This window comes from Eulemur rufifrons, chromosome 15 (genome assembly GCF_041146395.1).
Source record: "Eulemur rufifrons isolate Redbay chromosome 15, OSU_ERuf_1, whole genome shotgun sequence".
Lineage (NCBI taxonomy): Eukaryota > Metazoa > Chordata > Mammalia > Primates > Lemuridae > Eulemur > Eulemur rufifrons.
In genome coordinates, this window is record NC_090997.1 from 6,104,563 (window position 1) to 6,125,452 (window position 20,890).

General features: G+C 55.0%; 1 protein-coding gene and 1 pseudogene across 1 annotated transcript; both read left to right on the forward strand.

Moving 5' to 3' along the window:
• The first annotated feature begins 1,696 nt into the window (after nucleotides 1–1,696).
• On the forward strand, nucleotides 1,697–1,796 carry LOC138396138 (U6 spliceosomal RNA; annotated as a pseudogene).
• Nucleotides 1,797–8,902: 7,106 nt separating this feature from the next.
• MAPK13 (mitogen-activated protein kinase 13) lies at nucleotides 8,903–16,981 on the forward strand. Its single transcript, XM_069487882.1, has 12 exons — nucleotides 8,903–9,021; nucleotides 9,684–9,813; nucleotides 10,995–11,053; nucleotides 14,150–14,258; nucleotides 14,433–14,462; nucleotides 14,889–14,936; nucleotides 15,060–15,174; nucleotides 15,309–15,380; nucleotides 15,874–15,953; nucleotides 16,193–16,271; nucleotides 16,355–16,531; nucleotides 16,778–16,981. The coding sequence occupies exons 1-12, from the start codon at nucleotides 8,903–8,905 to the stop codon at nucleotides 16,855–16,857; spliced, it is 1,098 nt and encodes a 365-aa protein (XP_069343983.1). The 3' UTR covers nucleotides 16,858–16,981.
• The last annotated feature ends 3,909 nt before the right edge of the window (nucleotides 16,982–20,890 follow it).

Sequence of the window (20,890 nt, forward strand, 5' to 3'; positions counted from 1 at the left end):
TTTGTGGGTGGTTAGAATGGAGGTCGCCAGTGCGTAGACACCGTGGAGGATCTGATTAGCAAGAAAGGCTTGGACGGGGTCAGGGCTTGTCCAACAGGCTAAGACGTTCAAACTTTATCCCGGAGGCAACGGGGAGCTCCCAGGGGTGCAGCGAGGAGGAAAGACTGCTCTAGACAGGAAGATTAATCACAGCCGGTTGCTGCCGGCTGCCTGTCACACCAGAGCTGTGCTGCCCTCAAGCCGCCTAGCTGGCACACCCTCTTTCCGGGTGACCACAGCCAGATCCGGATGCCCTCTTCGCTTAGGAAGGGCGGCCTCAGGCAAGGGTGAGGGAGTGGAGACAGGCAGGGCCTGTGAGGCAGGGAGAAGCTGTGTGTAATGGAAGCGTGGTCACCAGGTTCAGGGGACCAGCTCGTGGTTTGTACCCACCACGGCCCCTTACTCATCCCTGCTGCCACACCTTTGCTTGGGCTCTCTGGTGACTCTGGAGATCTGACTTTGTGCATCTCTGTGCAGCCGCGTGCTCAGTGACGTCAGGCTGGCAGCCTCAAGTTGGCCATGGTAGCACTATCTACACCACAGCAATCGAGACACGCTCTGTGGCAGTGTCCCCGTCCCCAGAGCCAGTTTTCCAGCACACCACTGGCTGTTTCCTTCTGGAAGTCGGAGATTCCATGATTAGTTTTGGAGAAGGGTGGGGAGAATCTTGTTTAGGAAAGCCAGATGGAACCTTCAGGAAGGCGAATGTGTGGCTAAGTAATGGAGGCACTGTCAGGAGAAGTAAATTCCGATTCCTGAAAGGCAAGGACTGGCCTTCCACAGGCACCATCCAGCACAGCCCGGCGCAGTGCTTACCGACGCTGACTCCGGGCAAGACCGCCTGGGCTTGAATCCCAGCTCTAGTATGTACTTGCTGTGTGACCTTGGGCAAGTCGCTTTACCTCTCCGTGCCTCATTTTTGTTATATGTAAAGTAGGGGGATACTATTAACTCAACTCAGCATTCTTAGGAGGATTAAATCAGTTACATGTATGTAAAGCTCTTAGGACAATTTTTGGTAAGTCACTAATGCTCTGTCAATGTTTGTTAAATATATAAAACGGAAAACTGATGTATCCAGAGAGGCGGTCTGACTTACCCAAGGGCACACAGCAGATTAGGGGCAGAGCTGGAATCAGAGCCCAAGCCTCTGCCGTGGCAGGTAGCCCTGGGGGGTTTGTTTGGATGTCTCTGATCCTGACAAGGGTCTGTGCGGCTCCTGGGGATGACCCATGTGTCCTGATGTTGAAAGTTTACAAAGGAGGGGTGGAACATGCAGACCTCGCGGCCTCTGTCCTGAAAGGGCAGGTTGTTAAGGTGGCCTCCAGGGAGCGTAGCCTCCCCTGCCTGGGGCAGGCCACACAGAAGCCCCGACAGGACTGTGGTCCCATGGAGTTAGGCAGGTCATTTGAGCTGGGGACTCCTCCAGGAACGAAGATGAGTTGGGCCTACCTATCGGGGCAAACAAGACAGTAATAACGACCAGCTTCCATTTACAAAGCCCCCGCTACATCCCTGCCACTCAGTCACCATCTGCCAGGCACTGTTCTAGATTCCTGGAATTCAGTGACGAGCAATATGGATGAAATCCCTACCTTCATCCACCTCATGACATTCTAGCAGAGGGGGACAGACGATGACAAGTATATCAAGAGATACATGTGCATGCTTAGGCAGCAATTGGAATGACACAGAGAAGATTAGCATGGCCCCTGCGCAAGGATGACTTGCAAATTAGTGAAGAATTCCATTGAGAGAGAGAGAGAGAGAGAGAGAGAGAAATAAGGGCTTGAAGGAGGACATGGCCAGGGAAGGCAGGTGGGGCATGGCTTGTGATGGAGTCAGGGAGCACTCTCAGAGGAGGTGACTTAGGAGCAGTCCTGAAGGGCTACGGGAAGCATTGTGTACAATGCCTGAAACCTTGCATGTGTCCTTTCATTAAACCTCCCGCTGTCCCTGGTTAGGTGGCTGGTATTCTATCTGCCCGATAAGGAAGCTCAGAGCACGCACGCGCCTGCTCACGTGCTTCCACTCACAGTCACACAGCGTGACATTCAAACTCAGCTCTGTCTCCCCATCCTCAGCTACCTCCCCACTGGCTCACGGAAGTACCAGCAACCCAAGAACGTGGACACCACGAAGCCTGGGTGTGTGTGTGGGGGGGTGCAGTCGGAGTCTTGGGGAAGGGAGGGCGTGCCTAGGGGTCTTGGGGTGCAGGTCTGGCGTTCACTCTGGAACAAACACCTTGAAGAGGTGAATTTAGAGTTGACCTTGGAAAGAAGGGACGCAGAGAGGGAGGAAGTGGAGGAGGGAGGGCAACTCCAAAGGGAGAGGGTCTGGCTTATCCACAACTTCAGTGGGAGCAGGGAGGGACCTGCTTTGGAATGGAAGTTTGACGCAAATTCAGGGTGAGAGACCCCAAATTCAGGTCGTACACCCTGGTTCTCTTACCACCACAGACACACAGGTCCAGCCTCCTGGGAGCTGGAGGGACACAAGCACAACACCGTAGGCCTTGCCTCAGGCGTGGGAAGAACAGAGCAAAGCCAAAAATATCCCAAGACGTATTGTACCAGAGTGAACAGTGACCACATCCCACACCCCCCCCCCCAGACCTGATTTCGAGCATATTCCCTCTGCTATTGCTCCCTCAATTCCGCCATTTGGGTCTTCAAGCCACCTCTCCCTCCTACCTCTTGCGCCCATTCATTCATTCATTCCCTGAGTTTGTATTGAGCAGCGCCTGTGCGCCAGGCGCGGTGCTGATGGCTCAGCCGTGGTCACAGGGCTGCTCGCACCCTCACAGCGTCATGTGTGGTGGTGGAGATGGACATCTCACAGGGGACAACGCAAACTAATTAATGTGATGATGAGTGCCACCAAAGACCGGGCAGACAGCAAACGGAGCAGAGGCCTCGGCTCCAGACCTTCCCCCGGCCACATCGTCACAGGACGGGGTCGAGGGGGCCGTCCCTGGGCTGGGTGCAGGGAGGGGTGCTAGGGGTGGAGTGGAAATGGGAGCGCGCGGCCGGAGTGGCGTGTTAGGCGTGGCGAGGGCAGGTCTGTCCCCTGAGCCCCGAACACTGGCTGGGAGGCGCTGTTCGGCAGAGCTGTCCCTGCCCCGGCCGCCAGCAGGGGGCGCCAACGCCGAGGGCGGGGGCAGGGGCGAAGCCGCGTCGTCACAGGGCGCCTGTGGGGTCGCCTGTCGTTCCCTCCCGGGATGGACGTTCTGCTCAGGCCCCAGGTCTGCTGACCAGCCCCGGCCCCAAGAAGGGGAAGAGGCACTGGGGAGAGCAGGAGGGGCCAACGGCCACGCAGGAGGGTTTCCAGGGGCCAGGAAGGTGTCCCGGGCTCCGAGCTGGGCCCCGAGAGACTTCCGGAGGCCGCTGGCATAGGGGAAGGGACGGGCACCGGGCAACGACGCTGGGGGCACACCCTGGTCTGCAGGGTCGTGTGTCCCTGTGTGGCGGGGTTTGGAAGGCAGACGCCTGCTCTTTCCACAGATGCCATCGTGCCCATCCAGGGTTGCCCAATTGTTGTCTCCTCGGAGAGACCTTCCCTGACCGCCCCGTCTAAAATAGCACTTACAGTCCTTCTTTAGAGCCTTCCTGCGCCCTATTTTCTTCTTAGCACTTTATACCATCTGCCGTTACCTTGGGTTGAACCACATGAAATGATTAAATATCAGCAATTGTATATGGTTCAGCCTGGTTCTATACAGTTGTTCATGGGTTTTTCATCTGCCTCCCCACTAGAATGTCTTTTTTTTTTTTTAATCTGTTCCTTTTCTGTTACATTCCCTGCACCCAGACCAGTCCCTGGCACATAGTAGACACCCAATAAATAAATGTTGAACGAACGGGCGAATGAATCTGTGGGCTGGGTATTTGGCAAAAAACTTAATAAAGGAGTTGGATGTGAGTTGGAGTGGATTCCACCCAGGAGAGCCGCTTCTGGTTAGGCTGACTATGTGCCAGGCACCGAATTACACACTTCTCCTGTCATCTCTTTTAGTCTTCGTGGTGGCCCTGTGAGGTGGTATTATCACCCACTCCCATTTTACAGATGAGGAACCTGAGGCTTAGGCCAACTAACTTGTCCAAGAGCACACAGCTTAACAAGTCACAGCACAGCCCACAAATGCAGAGTCTGTCTTCTGCATCTGCCTGCCTCCTTGTGATTTTGATGGTTTCGTGGAGTTTTGAAAGCCCCAAAGCGTGGGGACCTCTCAGCGCTGGAGCCAGAGCTCTCGGGCTGCCTTGCCTGTTCCTCCCCCGGGGACTCCAGGTGTGTCGTGCTTTCTCATTTTTGTGGTGAGGATGTGAGTGCTGGCCCTGCTGTTTGGGACGGAGAGGGCAATTTATCATTTGAGGAGCTGCTGTATTCCTGAGGCAAGATGGAGTCCAGGGGGCTGGGATGGGGGACATGACAGCCTCATACTCATGTGGGACTTTTGTCTCAATCTCAAAGAAGTCCTCAATTCCCAAACCATGCGACTGCCCTCCAGACGCTCACAGCCTAGTTAGGAAGACACGCTACAGCGACAAGCCACTTTCAGGTACTTTTTGGGCACCAGGCATGCTAGTCGGTGGTTGTATGTGCAGACTCAGGAGGCAGACACGTGGTTTGAAGATCCTGTTCACCGCCTTCTTAGTTATGTGTGACCTTGGGCAAATTACTTAACCTCTCTGAGCCTCAGTCTCTCCATCTATACTAGGGTATAATAATATTGGGACAGACCGAAGTAGCCCTGACACATGGGAGCTGCCCGGTTCTACCAGCCAGGACGTGCTTGCTCAGAGCTGGCCCTGCACAGCTCAGTCTCCGTGTGCTTCTGTTGAACGCAGACGATTTCAAAGACATCAGCATCAGACAAGGCCATCTGTGACCAGTGTGGATCAAGACAAAAACCAGACAACTCCATAATCACATCTGAACACAGACAAAACATGAATATTGTTCAAAGCACAAAAATGACCCAACATCCTCTGTACAGCTAATCTGAGTGAAGGCTGCTTATTTACTAGTTGTAGTTTTTGCCTAGTTCTAGTCTGCCCTTCTTCTGGGTAAGATTTATTAAGATACACATAGTATCACCTTCACTTCCTGACAGCACGGGATCCAGAACAAAGCCCGTTTCCTTAAGCCCTGCCCAGATCACCTAACACAAGTGCAAAGCTTGTAAGTTCTTTCTGATACCCCCGTCCTGAGACACCCACGAGCCCCACGGTGCATGCTCTCCCTCACCGCAGTGAGCAGTAAACTCAGTGTGTTCCCCACGGGCGTGTTTCCGGTGCTCTCTGACTGAGGGCACTGAAGTCCCTTCCTCACGGGGTTGTGGTGAGGAATATACTTATACTGTACTTGGATTGATACATCCCTCAGACTCTTTAAATATACTTATCATACTTAAATATTTTCCGCATTTTACAAAGAGGACACTGAAGCTCAGAGAGGGGAAGGAACTTTGTTGAACATCACACAGCAGGTAGTAGCAAGAGCCAGGAGGGAAATTCAGGTCTCATTCCAAAGTTGGTTTCCGGAACCCCTGCCTCCGTGTTAATAGGGCAGAAACCAACAGGCAACACTGGGTCAGGGGCTGGGGAGGAGAAGAGCAAGGTGACCTTGAAGCTCAAAGAGAAGAGTGGGAGCGGGGTGGGGGGGGGGGCAGGGCATCCAGGACTGCTGAGCGATCCCCTCCTCCCACTCTCCCGTTTCATGACTTCCCTGACTGAATCCTCCGAGGCTGCCTGGCTGCTGAGTAAACACAGGCCCGAGGTAGGGGTCAGTGTCAGCAGCTGAGGCCTGAGTCACTTCCTGACTCAAGAGGCATCCAGAGCCACAGCCGGAGTGACCAGCTCATGCCCTCGAAGGACTGCACCCACCTGGGCAGTGAGCATTTCCTTGGTATTCCTCACGCCCTGCACTCACCTCTGCCACGCACAGGTGTTAGAGACACACAGTCGAGGCTCCAGCCCTGACCTGGTGTCTGGCCCAAATCCCAGCCCCTTTGCTTTCTAGATCCTCAACCCAGAAGGAAACCCGAATCTCCTGGACAACTCTCTCTTGCCTGCTCCCAGCCCTAAAATCTGGCCTCCCGATTCTGAAGTTGAAGGACTCTGCTTCAACTTCAGAATCAGGGTAACTTCCACTGGTGCCACCAACCCCAAAGGACCAAAACTCCTGCAGGGCTCACAGGCATATAAACCCTTCCCTTCTCCTCTCACGGAGTGTCAGGGCCGGAGTAGGGGTGAGGCAGGGAAAAGGGTGGGGAATGTGTCAGATACCCCAGGGCAGGATGTACTGAGGGACACAGGGTAGACATGTCCTTATGATGTGGGCAAGGCCATGTCCTTTAAGGAGCAATGCCCCTCAAATTTGGAGACACTGCACATCCTCGCAGCCAAAAGCATGGACTCTAGGACCAGGCTGTATTAACTTCTTCACCCAGCTCTGCCCTTACCAGCTGTGCGACCTTGGACAAATTACTTAACCTCTCTGTACTTCAGGTTCCTCATCTCTAAAATGAGGAAATAATAGTACTGATTCACAGGCTTCTTACTGGGATTAAGTGAGTTGTATATGTCAAACACTTAGAATAATGGCAGGCACATGGCAAACACAAAGTGTTTATTAAATAAATATTTTTTCACTTCTAATGGGCTGACTCTTCCATTCATTCTCCACACATTTATTGATATCCTACTTGTGCTAGAGATGAATAAGACTGAGTCCCTGCTTGAAATCCATGTTGGGCATTTTTGTATGATCCCTGCACCCTACCCCCACTCCAAAATGGTCTTCTAGGCTGTGCCTGATGCTGCAGGACTGCGTGGGAGGGACCGGGGTCTGCAGACGCCCTAGTGCAGACCCCCAGCTTGTTGCAGTCCCCTCGCAAGTTCCTTTCCTTGTTCAAGACACCTTCTCTCGCTTTGACAAAGTGAAGCAAGAGGTCCCCACCCCCTCCACAGCCCCATCCCCAGGCCAGAAAGGGGTTAGATAAGTGCCCTGGCAGCCATTTCCTGCCCCTCACTTTGTTCCTCAAGGGCCTCTGCGGTTTAATTTGAGCACAGAATCTGCTTCAGGCTTTATGAGCCACCAGACTCAGGGGTCAGAGGCCCTGATTTGCCGTTGCCCTCACAGGGCATTAGGAAGGCAGTAAAAACTGCGTTCAAAACTGAACACTTAAACCTGCATGGATATTTGGTGTTGTAGAATTAGTGCTATTAATTTTAGGTTTAAGAATGTATTGTGGTTATTTTTAAAAAATCTTTATTTTTTAGAGATACAAAAATATTTATGGATGACATTATATGATGCTTGGGTCTTCCTTTAAAATAATATGGGGAGAAGAATGCAGATGAAATAAAATTGACTCTGAGTTGCTTCAATTGCCGAACTGAGGAGTTGGAGTCATGGGGTTCATCAGAACCGCCCATTAAAGTGTGGTCCAGAGGCCTCTGAGCCTGGGAGCTAGTTAGAAATGCAGAATCTTGGCTCCACCTACTGAATCCGAATCTGCATTTGAGTCAGCTACAATTCTCAAGGGATTTCTGTGCATTTTGTTTTTAAAATTTTCTTATTTATTTTATTTTATGATTATATATATATTATTTCAGAATATTGGCCGGGCACGGTGGCTCACGCCTGTAATCCTAGCACTCTGGGAGGCCGAGGCGGGTGGATCGCTCGAGGTCAGGAGTTCGAGACCAGCCTGAGCAAGAGTGAGACCCCGTCTCTACTAAAAATAGAAAGAAATTATATGGACAACTAAAATATATATATACAAAAAATTAGCCGGGCATGGTGGTGCATGCCTGTAGTCCCAGCTACTCGGGAGGCTGAGGCAGGAGGATCGCTTGAGCCCAGGAGTTTGAGGTTGCTGTGAGCTAGGCTGACGCCACGGCACTCACTCTAGCCTGGGCAACAGAGTGAGACTCTGTCTCAAAAAAAAAAAAAAAAAAAAAAGAATATTATGGGGGTACAAACGTTTCGGTTACATAATTTGCTTTTGTACCATTTGAATCAAAGTTATAAGTGTACCCGTCCCCTAGATAGTGTGCATTGTACTCAATACGTGTGAATTTACCCCCTCCACCTGCTTGATTTCTGATGAATGTTATTTCCACGTGTGCACTTAAGTGTTGATTGATTAGTTCCAATTTAATGGTGAGTGCATGTGGTGCTTGTTTTTCCATTCTTGTGCTTCTTCTCTTAGAAGAATGGTCTCCAGTTTCATCCAAGTTAATACAAGAGGTGTAAGTTCACCATGTTTTTGTGGCTGAGTAGTACTCCATGGTATACATACACGTTATTAGTCCACTCACGGATTGATGGGCACTTGGGCTGTTTCCGCTTCTTTGCAATTGTGAATTGTGCTGCCTGTGCATTTTCACGTGTGAGAAGCACTGAGCTATTCTATTTTCCTCTGTTTGAAATTTTCCATGATACAAAAGTTACGGGGTTTGTTTTGTTTTCCTAGATTGTCTTCAAAATCCCTGGGCATCCTATGGCGCCCAGGGCAGGAGGGAGCTGGGCGGCCGCGTCCTCCGTCCCCTCCGTGGGTCTGAGCAGCCCCACCGCCCGCGGGCACGCGGCCGGGCGGCTCCCGGTTCCCGGAGCGCAGCCGCGTCTCCGTCAGGTCTCGGGGCCAGGCACGGGGCGCTGGGCGGAGAAGGGGAGCGCCGGCGGCCGGGGCGGGGCGGCCGAGGCGCACCTGGGCGAGCCGGCAGGTGGGAGCGCCGCGCCGGGGCCCCCGCCCGCGCGCAGGGGAGGAGCGGGCGGCGCGGGGCGGGCACGGCCGGGGCGCGAGCGTCGGGGCTTCCAGCCGCCGCGCCGGGGCCGCCGAGACCGGGTGCCCGGGATGAGCCTCACCCGGAAAAAGGGCTTCTACAAGCAGGAGGTCAACAAGACCGCCTGGGAGCTGCCCAAGACCTACGTGTCCCCGACGCACGTCGGCAGCGGGGCCTATGGCGCCGTGTGGTGAGGCCGGGCCGCGCGGCCGCTGGGGGGCGCGGGGGGCGCCGGGCGTCGGGCACACGCGGCGGGCGCCGGGCGCTGGGGCCGCCCCTGGCCGGCCCCTCTCCAGCACCCCCTTGACCCAGGTCCGCGAGGCCCAGCGCCCTGCCCTGGGCTTGTCCTGGGCCGCCGTGGAGCTGGGAGCGAAGTGGAGTCCGAGTCAGAAGCCTTCAGTCGCGGCAGAGCTGGCCCGGGCCACTCGGGCGCCATCTCACTTTTGTCGCTGGGTGGCTGTGTGGGGTCCCTGGGGGTTGAAGTAGGACTGGGTTTGGTGCTCCGGGACGGTAACCTTGCAGGGACCCCAGGGTTGGTTGGGCAAATCCCCACTGTTACGGATGAGTACACTGAGGCCCAAGAGGGGGAAGTGACTCGCCAAACTGCACAGAGAACGAGACTCCTGCCCTGCTGTGGGTCCTGGGCATTCACCTGTCCCTGCCCTGCTGCAGGGCTCCGCTCTCAGGGTCTGCCGGGCTCCCCACCCTCCCCTGCGTCCCGCGGCTCTCCCACGTTCCAGGCGGTGGGCGTCCCTGGGCTGGCCCCTGCGCCTGGGGACACCAGCCAGCGCCTGGAGTGGGCGCCGCCCAGGAGGAAAGCCGTTGCCTGCTCACCAGCCTGTGCCCCTACAGCTCGGCCATCGACAAGCGGTCAGGGGAGAAGGTGGCCATCAAGAAGCTGAGCCGGCCCTTCCAGTCGGAGATCTTCGCCAAGCGCGCCTGCCGGGAGCTGCTGCTGCTGAAGCACATGCAGCATGAGAACGTAGGCCGGGACGCGGGGAGGGGGCCGAGGGGGCCTGACCAGGCCTCTCCCAGGACGGAGAGCTCAGGACTCGGGCTTCTCACCTCATTATTAAAAGGAGGGGGTGCAGGACCTGCCCTGCCCACCTTCCAGGAAAGGTACAAAGAGTATTTCTGGCAGCATGAGCTTTGTGAGATACAAACTTACCATCTCATTGTTAAGAGGAAATAGGCACCGAGGAACTTGGTAATTTGTTCCATATCCAAGAGCTTATGGTACTAGAATCCTGGTTAATGTTGTTTCCACATGTGACCCTGGTAATAATAACAGTAGCAATAACAGATACTTAATTGAGTACTTACTATGTGCCAGGTACTGTTCTAAGAGCTTTGCATAAACTAACTTTAGTTCTCACAATATCACATGAGGTTAGTACGACCGTCCCCATGTCACAGAGGAGGAAACTGAGGCACAGCAAGGCTCCCAGGTTATGCGGTTAGTCAGTAGCGGACCTAGGGTTTGAATCTAGGCAGCCTGGAAGCATGACCAATATAGACTGTCCTGCCCAACAGAAACAGCCGGGAAAACCAGGGACCCTGCTCTGGGCCAGGCAACCAGGCTTTGCTCCAGGACACCTAGATTGGAGGGGAAACATTTTAAATAATGATTTCAAAATATTGGGCACATTTTAAGCCCCATCTCTCTTCAGCAAACCCTTCCCCTGTGGCCTCTAGCCAGGGCTGATCTTGCCCCTGGCTCTGAACCAGTGGTGTGGCAGGCAAGGATGGATGTGGCTAGAGACCCAAGGTCAAGGACAGGGAGCCTGCCAGCTGGAAAGCTCCTTCCCTGTTCCCTCCTTTTTCCCCTTCAACCCTCCCCTCATGGTTCCCTGTTACGGCTTGAGTTGAGAGTGGGTTTGTGCTGCTTGCCCTGAACACCAGACTTGGAGCAATGAGCACAGCCCTCTCTCTGCCTCCCCTTCTCCCCAGCCTGATTCTCCATCACTGCTTGTTGCAAGCTCCCTCCCAATTGTGGGGGTTCCTCTGCCCCTTTAACTGCTTCCAAGAAGGCTGGGGACCTGCCTCCTGCTGGAGGTGGTGTATTAGGAAAGGGTGGGTGGTCCTGTGCATGGCTGGAGCCCCAGAGGAGGTGGGAGGAGGGGGCAGTGTCTGTCTAGGCCTCACTGGTGACCTCTTCCCCAGGTCATCGGGCTCCTGGATGTCTTTACCCCAGCTTCCTCCCTGCGCAACTTCCATGACTTGTGAGTCGGGCAACACTGGGTTCTGTGGCATTTGCAGGCCTTACCTGCCACTCAGGAGCAAGTTGGGGAGGGTCCAGATTCTCTCTTCTGGGTAGGAGGGTCCCCCCTTCCCTGGCAGTCCCTGTGCCTTTGATGTGTCAAGGTATGATTCTCTCTGGAGAGATGCTTTCAGCCACGGGTGGAGAGAAAGGCAGGCAGGAAGAGGCAGGATGGGCTTCGTGGGGTGTGCTTGCCTGGCAGGGAACTGTCTGCACAGCTGCTTTGCTCTTTGCCCAGCTTGAACACCGCCAAGACATGCCTGTCAGTCCTCACGGGGTTTACACCAACACCCCTCACCTTTCCCTAGAGGCCCAGGTGTGGCTCTGGATCTTGGAGCTCTTTCTAGTGTAAAGCAAGGATCAGGAAGCCTTGGCTGCCTGTGGCCAGTGGCGTGTTTGATAGACTTACATAGAATCGGAAAGCACAGTTGCTAAATGTAGGGCTTCGCCAGTGTGGCACCTAAGCCACACTGGACTGTTTGCACATTTCAGGAAGTTCAGGGTGGCGAGTGGAGGCCTGCAGCTGGTTTGGTCGAGCTAAGAATCTGGACTTGATCCTATAAGTAGCACCAAGTCCATGGGGATTTTGAGCAGGGAGGTGATGTGATCAGATGGGATTTTGGGGGTGCACTCTGGCAGCTGTGAGAAAGGAGCACGGAGCAGCTCTGGGGAGGAGGGAAACCCTGAGGGCCAGTGTTAGTGACACAGACCTTGATCTAAAGTAGAGGTGGCTGGGCCTGGTAGCACACGCCTATAATCCCAGCTACTTGGAAGGCTGAGGTGGGAAGATCACTTGAAGTCAGGAGTTCAAGACCAACCTGGAGGCCAGGCGTGGTGGCTCATGCCTGTAATCCTAGCACTCTGGGAGGCCAAGGCGGGAGGATCGTTTGAGCTCAGGGGTTCAAGACCAGCCTGAGCAAGAGCGAGACCCTGCCTCTACTAAAAATAGAAATTATCTGGACAACTAAAAATATGTAGAAAAAATTAGCCGGGCATGGTGGCACATGCCTGTAGTCCCAGCTACTTGGGAGGCTGAGGCAGGAAGATTGCTTGAGCCCAGGAGTTTGAGGTTGCTGTGAGCTAGGCTGACGCCACGGCACTCTAGCCTGAGTGACAGAGTGAGACTCTATCTCAAAAAAAAAAAAGACTAGCCTGGGAAATATAGCAAGACCCTGTCCCTAAACAAAAATAAATAAATTTAAAAAATAAAAAATAGGCCAGGCGTGGTGGCTCACGCCTGTAATCCTAGCACTCTGGGAGGCCGAGGTGGGCAGATTGTTTGAGCTCAGGAGTTCGAGACCAGCCTGAGCAAGAGCGAGACCCCATCTCTACTAAAAATAGAAAGAAATTATATGGACAGCTAAAAATATATATAGAAGAAATTAGCCGGGCATGGTGGCGCATGCCTGTAGTCCCAGCTACTCGGGAGGCTGAGGCAGGAGGATCCCGTGAGCTCAAGAGTCTGAGGTTGCTGTGAGCTAGGCTGATGCCATGGCACTCACTCTAGCCTGGGCAACAGAGTGAGACTCTGTCTCAAAAAAAAATAAAAATAAATAAATAAATAAATAAAAAATAAGTAGAGGTGACAGACTGCTGAGAGCAGACTTGAGACCCACTTGGGAGGCAGGACCCATGGAACGCTGTGTCTGTTGGGAGGCAGGGGCTGAGTGAGGTGGCGGAGGTGGGGGATGCTCAGGTTCCTGCTGGGAATACGAGGTGAAGGGAGAACAGATCTTGGGGGAAAGACAGCTCCATTGTGGACACTTCACTTTTGAAGAGTGTTCACGTATTCAATCAGCAGTTGCAAATATAAACGAATCTCAGCAGAAGGAGGTCGAGGCGAGGGATCTGGGCTGAATCATCACCTGTGGGTGACAGCTGAATGCGGGAACAGGGAATTGTAGAATGTGACAAGATCATGTTGATTCGGACGTCCACCTTAAGGAGAAGGTACAAGAGGATGAGCAGATGAAGAAAACTGAGAGCCTGATCAGGGGCAGAGGAGTCTGGCAGGGAATTTTGAGGGAGTGTCAGACTTTGCGAAAGGCCAAGAAAGGGAGTAGTGGTGTTTGTCATGTGGTTGCCGGTGACCTTGAGCCAAGCAGTTTGGTGGTAGGACGGAAGCAGAGACCAGGTTGTGGGGACCTGGGAGCCAAGGCAGTGGAGTCAAGGAGCGTGGGTTACCCTTTCCAGAAGTGAGAGAGGCTGGAGTGGTCACTTGAAGAAGCCAAGTCAAGGGAAGGTGGTTCTAGCACAGTGAGGCTTCCAGAAGTTTGTCTGCCAAGACGAAAGAACTGGGGTCCACGTAGAGGCGAAAGACACAGGAGGGGACTGTGCATGGAGTGGGCCCGGGGTGGCGGGGGGCAGTGTGCTTGGGCAAAAGGCTTCTGGAATTCAGAGACTCACAGAGATGGCCCCCACCACATCCTTTTTTTTTTATAAGGAATATTTATTTTATAATCTTTACGAGTTTTTGTTCTGGACTTCGCCGTTACTACCTTGAGTAACAGTTACATTCGCTGACCTCGACCTGTTCTGCAATCCCGTAAGAGGGTGCAATAGCCCGGCCTCCTCCTCTTCCCTCCTGGAAATTGTTTTATTGTATTCTTGGAAGGGCAGACCTGTTGTCTGTTGCTGGCAGAGCCATCGCAGCCAGGCGTGACCCTCTGGGGGAGAAAATCTTTGGACAGAAGCAGAAGGAAATACTGGCAGATGTTCCTAACTCCCAGCTGTGGCTTTGTGTGGGGCTCCAAGGAGGGCAAGGAGAGGGTATCTTTGAAGAGCGAACACAGCTCTATGCGGTTTTCCTAAGCACGCAACAGCTGAAGTGCTTACCCTGAGCTCTGCCGACTGGGCAGCCTGCCGCAGGGAGGCTGGGAGCCAGGAGCCTGGAGGCCCATGGGGGCGCTGGCTGGCTGGGGTGGGGCTGGTTTTTGCGCACTTGAGGTCAGCTCTGAGGCCTCCATTCTGCCCCACCTCCACGCCCCTCCTCTGAGTGCAGACCTGACCTGGGCTGGGTGGGGCTGGGGACTGATCCAAGAAGCCCTGTGCCTTCCAGCTACCTGGTGATGCCCTTCATGCAGACGGACCTGCAGAAGATCATGGGGATGGAGTTCAGTGAGGAGAAGATCCAGTACCTCGTGTATCAGATGCTCAAAGGCCTCAAAGTGGGTGGGGGCTTGGAGGGCGGCAGAGGAGGTGCCTTGGGGTTGAGACCTGAGGTTTGGGGGAGGGTTGAGGGGAGTGCGTGGTGACAGGACCGAGGTTCTCGGTCCCGAGCCAGGCCGAAATGCCTGGTGTGGAAGCTGGGCGATGAATTCACCCTCTCTCTCCCCCGACAGTACATCCACTCAGCTGGGGTCGTGCACAGGGTGAGTGTTTTCTCCGCCACAGTCCTCAGAGGCCCTGTCCCACTCCTGGGTTGGGGGTTCTCTGGCAGTCGAGGAGTGGGGAGAGGTGGAGGAAGGGGACAATTCCAGGAGCATGGAATGTGGATTTCTGAGACCCAGCCTTGGCCCAGGGAGGCCTGCTCAGACGAATATCTGTGTTCTGGGGAACTTGCCGGGGAATTGCTGCAGACAGAGTGGGCCCTGAGCTGGGTGTTTCAGGCTTCAGGAATCAGGAACATTTAGAGCCGGATGGGCCCGAGAGGACACCTGGTCCAACCTTCATTTTACACATGAGGAAACAGGCCCAGAGAGGGAAGGGGCCTGGCCGAGGGCACACTGCTGGCAGGGCAGGACAAGCTCCTGTGTCTGCCTCTCAGCCCAGCATTCGCTCTCTGTCCTCCCACCTAGGACCTGAAGCCGGGCAACCTGGCCGTGAACGAGGACTGCGAACTGAAGGTGAGGGGCCCGCAGCGGGCTTGGCCGGGGCAGGGTGGGGCCTCGGCCTCGGGAGCCCTCCGAGCGCTGCAGGAGCCTCCTCTCCTCAGCAAGCTCTTTCTCCCCATGTTTTCTGAGCCATAGATCCTGGATTTTGGGCTGGCACGGCACGCGGATGCCGAGATGACCGGCTACGTGGTGACCCGCTGGTACCGGGCCCCCGAGGTGATCCTCAGCTGGATGCACTACAACCAGACTGGTCAGTGGCCGGCTGCCCCAGAGGCCGGGGGCTGGGCGCCTGCTCGGGCAGCTGCTCTGGGGCCCCCTGGTTATTCCGTGCTGACTGATTGCCAGGTCCCAGACAGCCTGGGTGACACTCCCCTCCCTCTGCAGTGGACATCTGGTCTGTTGGCTGCATCATGGCGGAGATGCTGACGGGGAAGACTCTGTTCAAGGGGAAAGATTGTATCCTTTGCCAGAAAAGCAGACTCCACCTAGGGATTCATTCCTTCAACAGACTTTTTATTTAAAAACTCTCTCTTTCTTTTTAATGCAAGAGTGATACATGCTCCCTGTAGAATAATTTTTAAATGCAGATAAGCAAAATGGTGAAAATGAGTCACCTGTAAGTCTACACCATGAAGACCATGCTTCGGCTTTAGGCACCGCACACGTTAACTGAGCTGTGTGGGGGCACTGTGAGGGCGGGAGGGGGGACGAGGAAACGGGAAGAGGACAGTGGGGCGCGAGGGCCAGAAGTCCACATGCCGGGAGCGTTTGTCAAGGAGGCGTGTTGGGAAGCCTCCCGAGACCGAGTCCTGCAGGAGGAGCCTCCTCTCCTGAACGCAGGAGGTGGTTGGTCACCACGCTACCTGGGTGGGGTGACGGTGGGGCCGAGGGACGGGCAGCCTGAGACCCACCAGCAGAGAGTGAGGCCAACCCTTAGCCCGCTGCCAAGACCTGGACCAGTTGACCCAGATCCTGAAAGTGACGGGGGTTCCGGGCACGGAGTTTGTGCAGAAGCTGAACGACAAAGCGGTGGGTGGCAAGTGGGGCCTAGGCTGGCTCAGGCCGTGTGCTCGGCCGACCAGGGGCCAGGTGGGCTGGGGGCCTTTGGGAGCAGGGCCCACCTGCGTCTTCCCACAGTGTTCCTCCACCCTGGCAGGTGCTGTTGACTTGTCCTGCCCCGGACTCTGACCTGAGCCTTCAGCCCGGCTCTGTACCCTGAGGCTGGAGCACTGAGGGGTTACGAGCACTGAGGGTTTTCTGTCTTCCAGGCCAAAGCCTACATCCAGTCCCTGCCACAGAGCCCCAAGAAAGATTTCACTCAGCTCTTCCCACAGGCCAGTCCCCAGGGTGAGTCTGAGGGCCTGCGCCCCAGGGCCTCCCTGGCGGGCGGGCTCCCCGGCCCGGACTGAGGCTCACGCTCTGCTGTGCAGCCGTAGACCTCCTGGAGAAGATGCTGGAGCTGGACGTGGACAGGCGCCTGACAGCCTCCCAGGCCCTCGCCCACCCCTTCTTTGAACCCTTCCGGGACCCTGAGGAGGAGACGGAGGCCCAGCAGCCATTCGATGATTCCTTAGAACACGAGAAACTTACAGTGGACGAATGGAAGCGTAAGAGCCGGGCCCTGGGCCCCTCCCCTGTCTGCCTGCAGCCCGTCTGCCTCCTTCGCCTCCCTGCCTGGCCCTGGCCGGCCCAAGCTGGAGACTCCTGCTCCCTCTCTCTGAGTGGGGATTATCTCCTGTGTGTTTTTCCTCCTTGAACTGACTTCCCACTCCGCATTATGTCTGAAGCGGGGGTGGGCTCTCTCTTGCCCTCAGCACCCCCTTGCCCACCTTGAACCTCTCTGCCTTCCTTAGAACACATCTACAAGGAGATCGTGAACTTCAGCCCCATTGCCCGGAAGGACTCGAGGCGCCGGAGTGGCATGAAGCTGTAGTGACTTGTGCAGCCCGACCCCTGACTGACTCCGGGAACTGCCACCTGGCACCACTGGGCAGACACTGTCCACGGGCCAGTATTCATCTGTCATTACCAAAGTCTCAACCCTTCTCCAAATACAGCCTTTCAAGCAGAGGACAGAAGGGCCCTTCTCCGTGTGTAGGAAATGGGCCTAGCAGGTGCAGAATTCAAAGCTGTTGGTTGGGAGAAAATTAGCTCTGATCATACGGCCGTATTAAAATGTGCATCTGGAGAATCGCCCAAGTGTGGTGGGTCCTTTCCTTCCTGGCTGTGGTGGGCTGAGAGGGGTGCTGAGCTGGGCCAGGGGTCTGTGGCAGTGATGGTGTATTAGGGTCCTAGGGCTGCTGTAACAAGTTACCACAAACTGGATGGCTTAAAACAACAGAAATCATTCTCCATTCTGGAGGCTAGAAATCTGAGATCGAGGTGTCGTTGGCAGGGCCATGTCCCCTTTGATGGCTCTAGGAGAGAATCCTTCCTTACCTCTTTGTAGCTTCTGGTGCATTCCTGGCGCTGCTGCCTCACTCCTGTCCCTGAATGTGTATTCACGTGGCCTTCCTGCGTCTATCTGTCCTCCTCCTAGAAGAGCACCAGTCATTGGATTCAGGCCCCACCCTGACCTGGTAGGATCTCACCTCGATCCTTACTGCTTTCATCTGCAGATACTCTATTTCCAAATAAAGTCACGTTCTCAGCTTCCAGGTGGACGTGCATTTTGAGGGGACACTATTCAACCCCCTGCAGATGGCCATGAGGGGGCCCTTTCCTGGGCCCTGTGCTCAGGCCTCGTGGGCTGTTATGGAGCCAAATGTGTTTGGCTGCTAAATTAAGAGAGCTGCAGAGAGAGCTGCAGCTGGTGAGACATTGCGCTCAGGTTATTTTGGGTGAGTGATAAGCAATCAAGATAGGAAACGCCAGCAGGCTTGTCGCCGGGGAGCTGCACGAGGCAGAAGTGGGCTTGTTCCCGGCTTTGTGGCAAACTGTTCGCGCCTTTCCCGGAGATGGCAAGCTCTCCGGAGCTTTCACCTGACAGTGGTTAGGATCCTTCTGTTTGGGTTTGTGGTCGAACAAATTTCCATTTGCACAAGCAGCCAGGGGCACAGGGGGTCTCAAACGGCCCCGTGTACCAGGGGACTTGTTAGTTGGGTCAGATTCCTGGCCCCACCCCAGGGATTTTGATTCTGCAGGTCTGGAGTTGAGACCCTAGAATATGCATTTGAATGAGGACCTTTCTCCCTGACCCAAGCCCTGTGGTTCTGATGGATACTGGACTGTATTTAGAGACATTTCGCTGATTTCAGCACTACTAAATTTGTCAGGAGGCCTAAATCAGAAACCTCCAGTGGGAGACCGAGGGGCTGCAGATGAGATTCACACTCGTTTTACAGCTGTTAAAACTGAGGCTCAAATGGCATTTTTAAGGCAGCAAAACTCTTCCGTATGATACTACAATGGTGGACACAGGACTGTGCATTTGTTAAAATCTGTAGAGCTGTACAACACAGATAGCGAACCCTCAAGCAAAGTATGGACTTTAGTTAGTAATAACATATCAGCGTTGGTTCATCAATTGTAACAAATGTACCACTAATCCAAGGGTTAGTAATAGGGGAAGGGTGGGGGGGAAGTAGATGGGAACCCACTGAATTTTCTGCAAACCTAAAACTGCCCTAAAAACAATGACAACAAATACCCTGAGACCCCAAGAGACTTGGTGAGATGCCCGCAGCTAGGGAGTGGTGGAATCGGGATTTGAACCCAGGCAGGCTTGACCACTGTGCCAAAGGCTCTTACCCCAAACTTGGATTCAAGGGATGTCCGGCCTTTTCTCTCCTCTTGTGTATCTCTCTGAGCTCCTTTACTACTGTCCATGGACTCTGTTTTCTGTCCCACAGAGGGTCCCTGCTGCCAAAGAGTGGGGGAGTCCTTGACCAGGACTGGCCCTGACCTTGCTGATTACTAAACTGCCCCAAGCTCCCTGCGTCTAAATCCTTCTGAGATTCCTCACTGGCCCCAAAGAAAGAGTCTAGCCTTCTTGGCCTGGCATTCAAAGCCCCTTGCATTCTCTCTAGCCTCGTCAACCCCCCTTCCTCCCACATCCCTGACTCCAGCACGGCCTGCATGGGACTCCAGTCCTGGGATCCACCCTGGGGCTCGTTCTGTGCAAAAGCAGGTTAAAAGCTCTGATGAGTCCTGCAGTAAAGAGACCTGTTCAATATTGTTTAATCCACAACTTCCCAAATGTAGCAAATGGGACCCCATTTCCCCCCAACAGCGTCACACATAGCCCTCTTTGCCCCGTGCAGCCCAGTGCCTCCGCCTAGAAGGCCCTGGGCCTTCCATCCCTCTCCACTCAGGAAAACCCGCCTCATCCGTCAAGACTCTACCTCAGGCCTCCCTCCAGGAAGCAGTTCTCCGTCATCCTCCCTCAGGGAACCAGTGGCTTCCTCCCCTGTCCCAGGCCCTCTGTGGGCAGCGTCCCCCCCCCCCACTGCCCGCCGTGGGCCCCTGTTGGGACAAGTATCTGTGAGGGAATGAACGGCTGGTGACCTGGGGTCCTACCGGTCATTTCCGCGCCCCGACCAGACCAGCATGGCCTCGAAGGCAGCAGAGAGCACAGCAGGAAGCGGAAGAGGGTGGCCCTGGGCTGCACCTTCATGTTGCTCCCCTGAAAACCTCTAGGCTCTCAGACTCCCAGGCCTCGCCCTGTCACCCCTCAGTGTCCCTCCAGATCATCCCCCAGCCCAGAATTAAACGTCAGTCCCTTCCCTCACGGTTGCCTCAGACCTGGGAACTTTCTTCAAAGGGAGGTGAAGGAGCTCCGCAGTATGAAGGGGTCGCAGGCCGGGCCTTAACGAGTTGGGTGCATGGCCTGGGTGACCGGAAACCAGCCTGTTCTCCGGCCGGCTGGGGCAGGAGGGCTGATCCTGGGGGATTTGGGCTCAGCTGCTCTCCCTGTTGGCCTGCAGGACCTGGGGCAGGTCTCGTGTCCCCAGACCACGGGGGATAAGGTTGGGCTTTGCCCTGCGGTGCTGGGGTGGCTCGGAAGGTCTTAACAGAGATGAGAAAGCCAGACTCGGAGACGGGGGACAGTTCCGTAGCAGCAGTTGTGCCTTGAATTTCCTCCTTTGAAATGAAGGGTGTCCGTGCACGTGGTGCAGCTCCTCTCCCAGGGCTGCTGGGTCATGCATGACAGCAGTAGGCGTGTTGTCCCAGGGCAGGGCTTGCCTGGCGTGAATGGGGAGTGGCACCGCTCCCAGTGAGGGGCGGCACACGGCGGGGCAGACACAGAGGAACTGCTCTTGCGAGGGACAGCCCACCGTGCACCGGTGCCCCCAGCAGCCTGCAAGGCTGGAGGCGAGTTTGAACAGGGGTGTGGCTCAGCTCTCACCTGGCACATGGGAATAGGTTTTGCTGTCAGCTAGCGTGCGGGGAACTGCCCCTTCAGGGCCCAGAGTAGCGCTGCAGCCCCAGCTGAGGAGGAGGGAGTCTCCCCTGCCTCTTCTCCCACTCTTGGCTTTGCATCCCGAAGTTCAGCTGAAGCAGATCTGAAGAAACAATGCCGGATGCTCCCCTTCCTTTATCCTGCAGTGGCCCTGGTGCTCTCTGCTCATTCTCCCTAAATCCTCCTGTGATTTAAGGTAGGAGGCCGGTGACTTCTCCTTTTTCACAGTGGGCAGCAGAGGCCCAACGCCATTCAATCAAACTGAAGATCCCGGTGAGTTGCGGCTGTCTCTGTCGAGCCCTCGGGGATGTCCTGGGACGGGGGTGCTGCCAGCTGGAATCCTGCTGAGTTCCTGCTGGCAGACCCTCTCCTCCGGGGCAGCTCCCTCTCGCCAGGCAGGCTGCACCTGAGTGTCAACAGGGCCCTTCAGCCGGGGCCTCTTGACCATTTTGTGTGCCATGGATCACTTCTCAAAACCATATTTTCATATGCATAAAACAAAATGCACAGGATTACAAAGTAAGCTAGTTGTATTGATATATAGTTGTCAAAATACTTTTTAAAT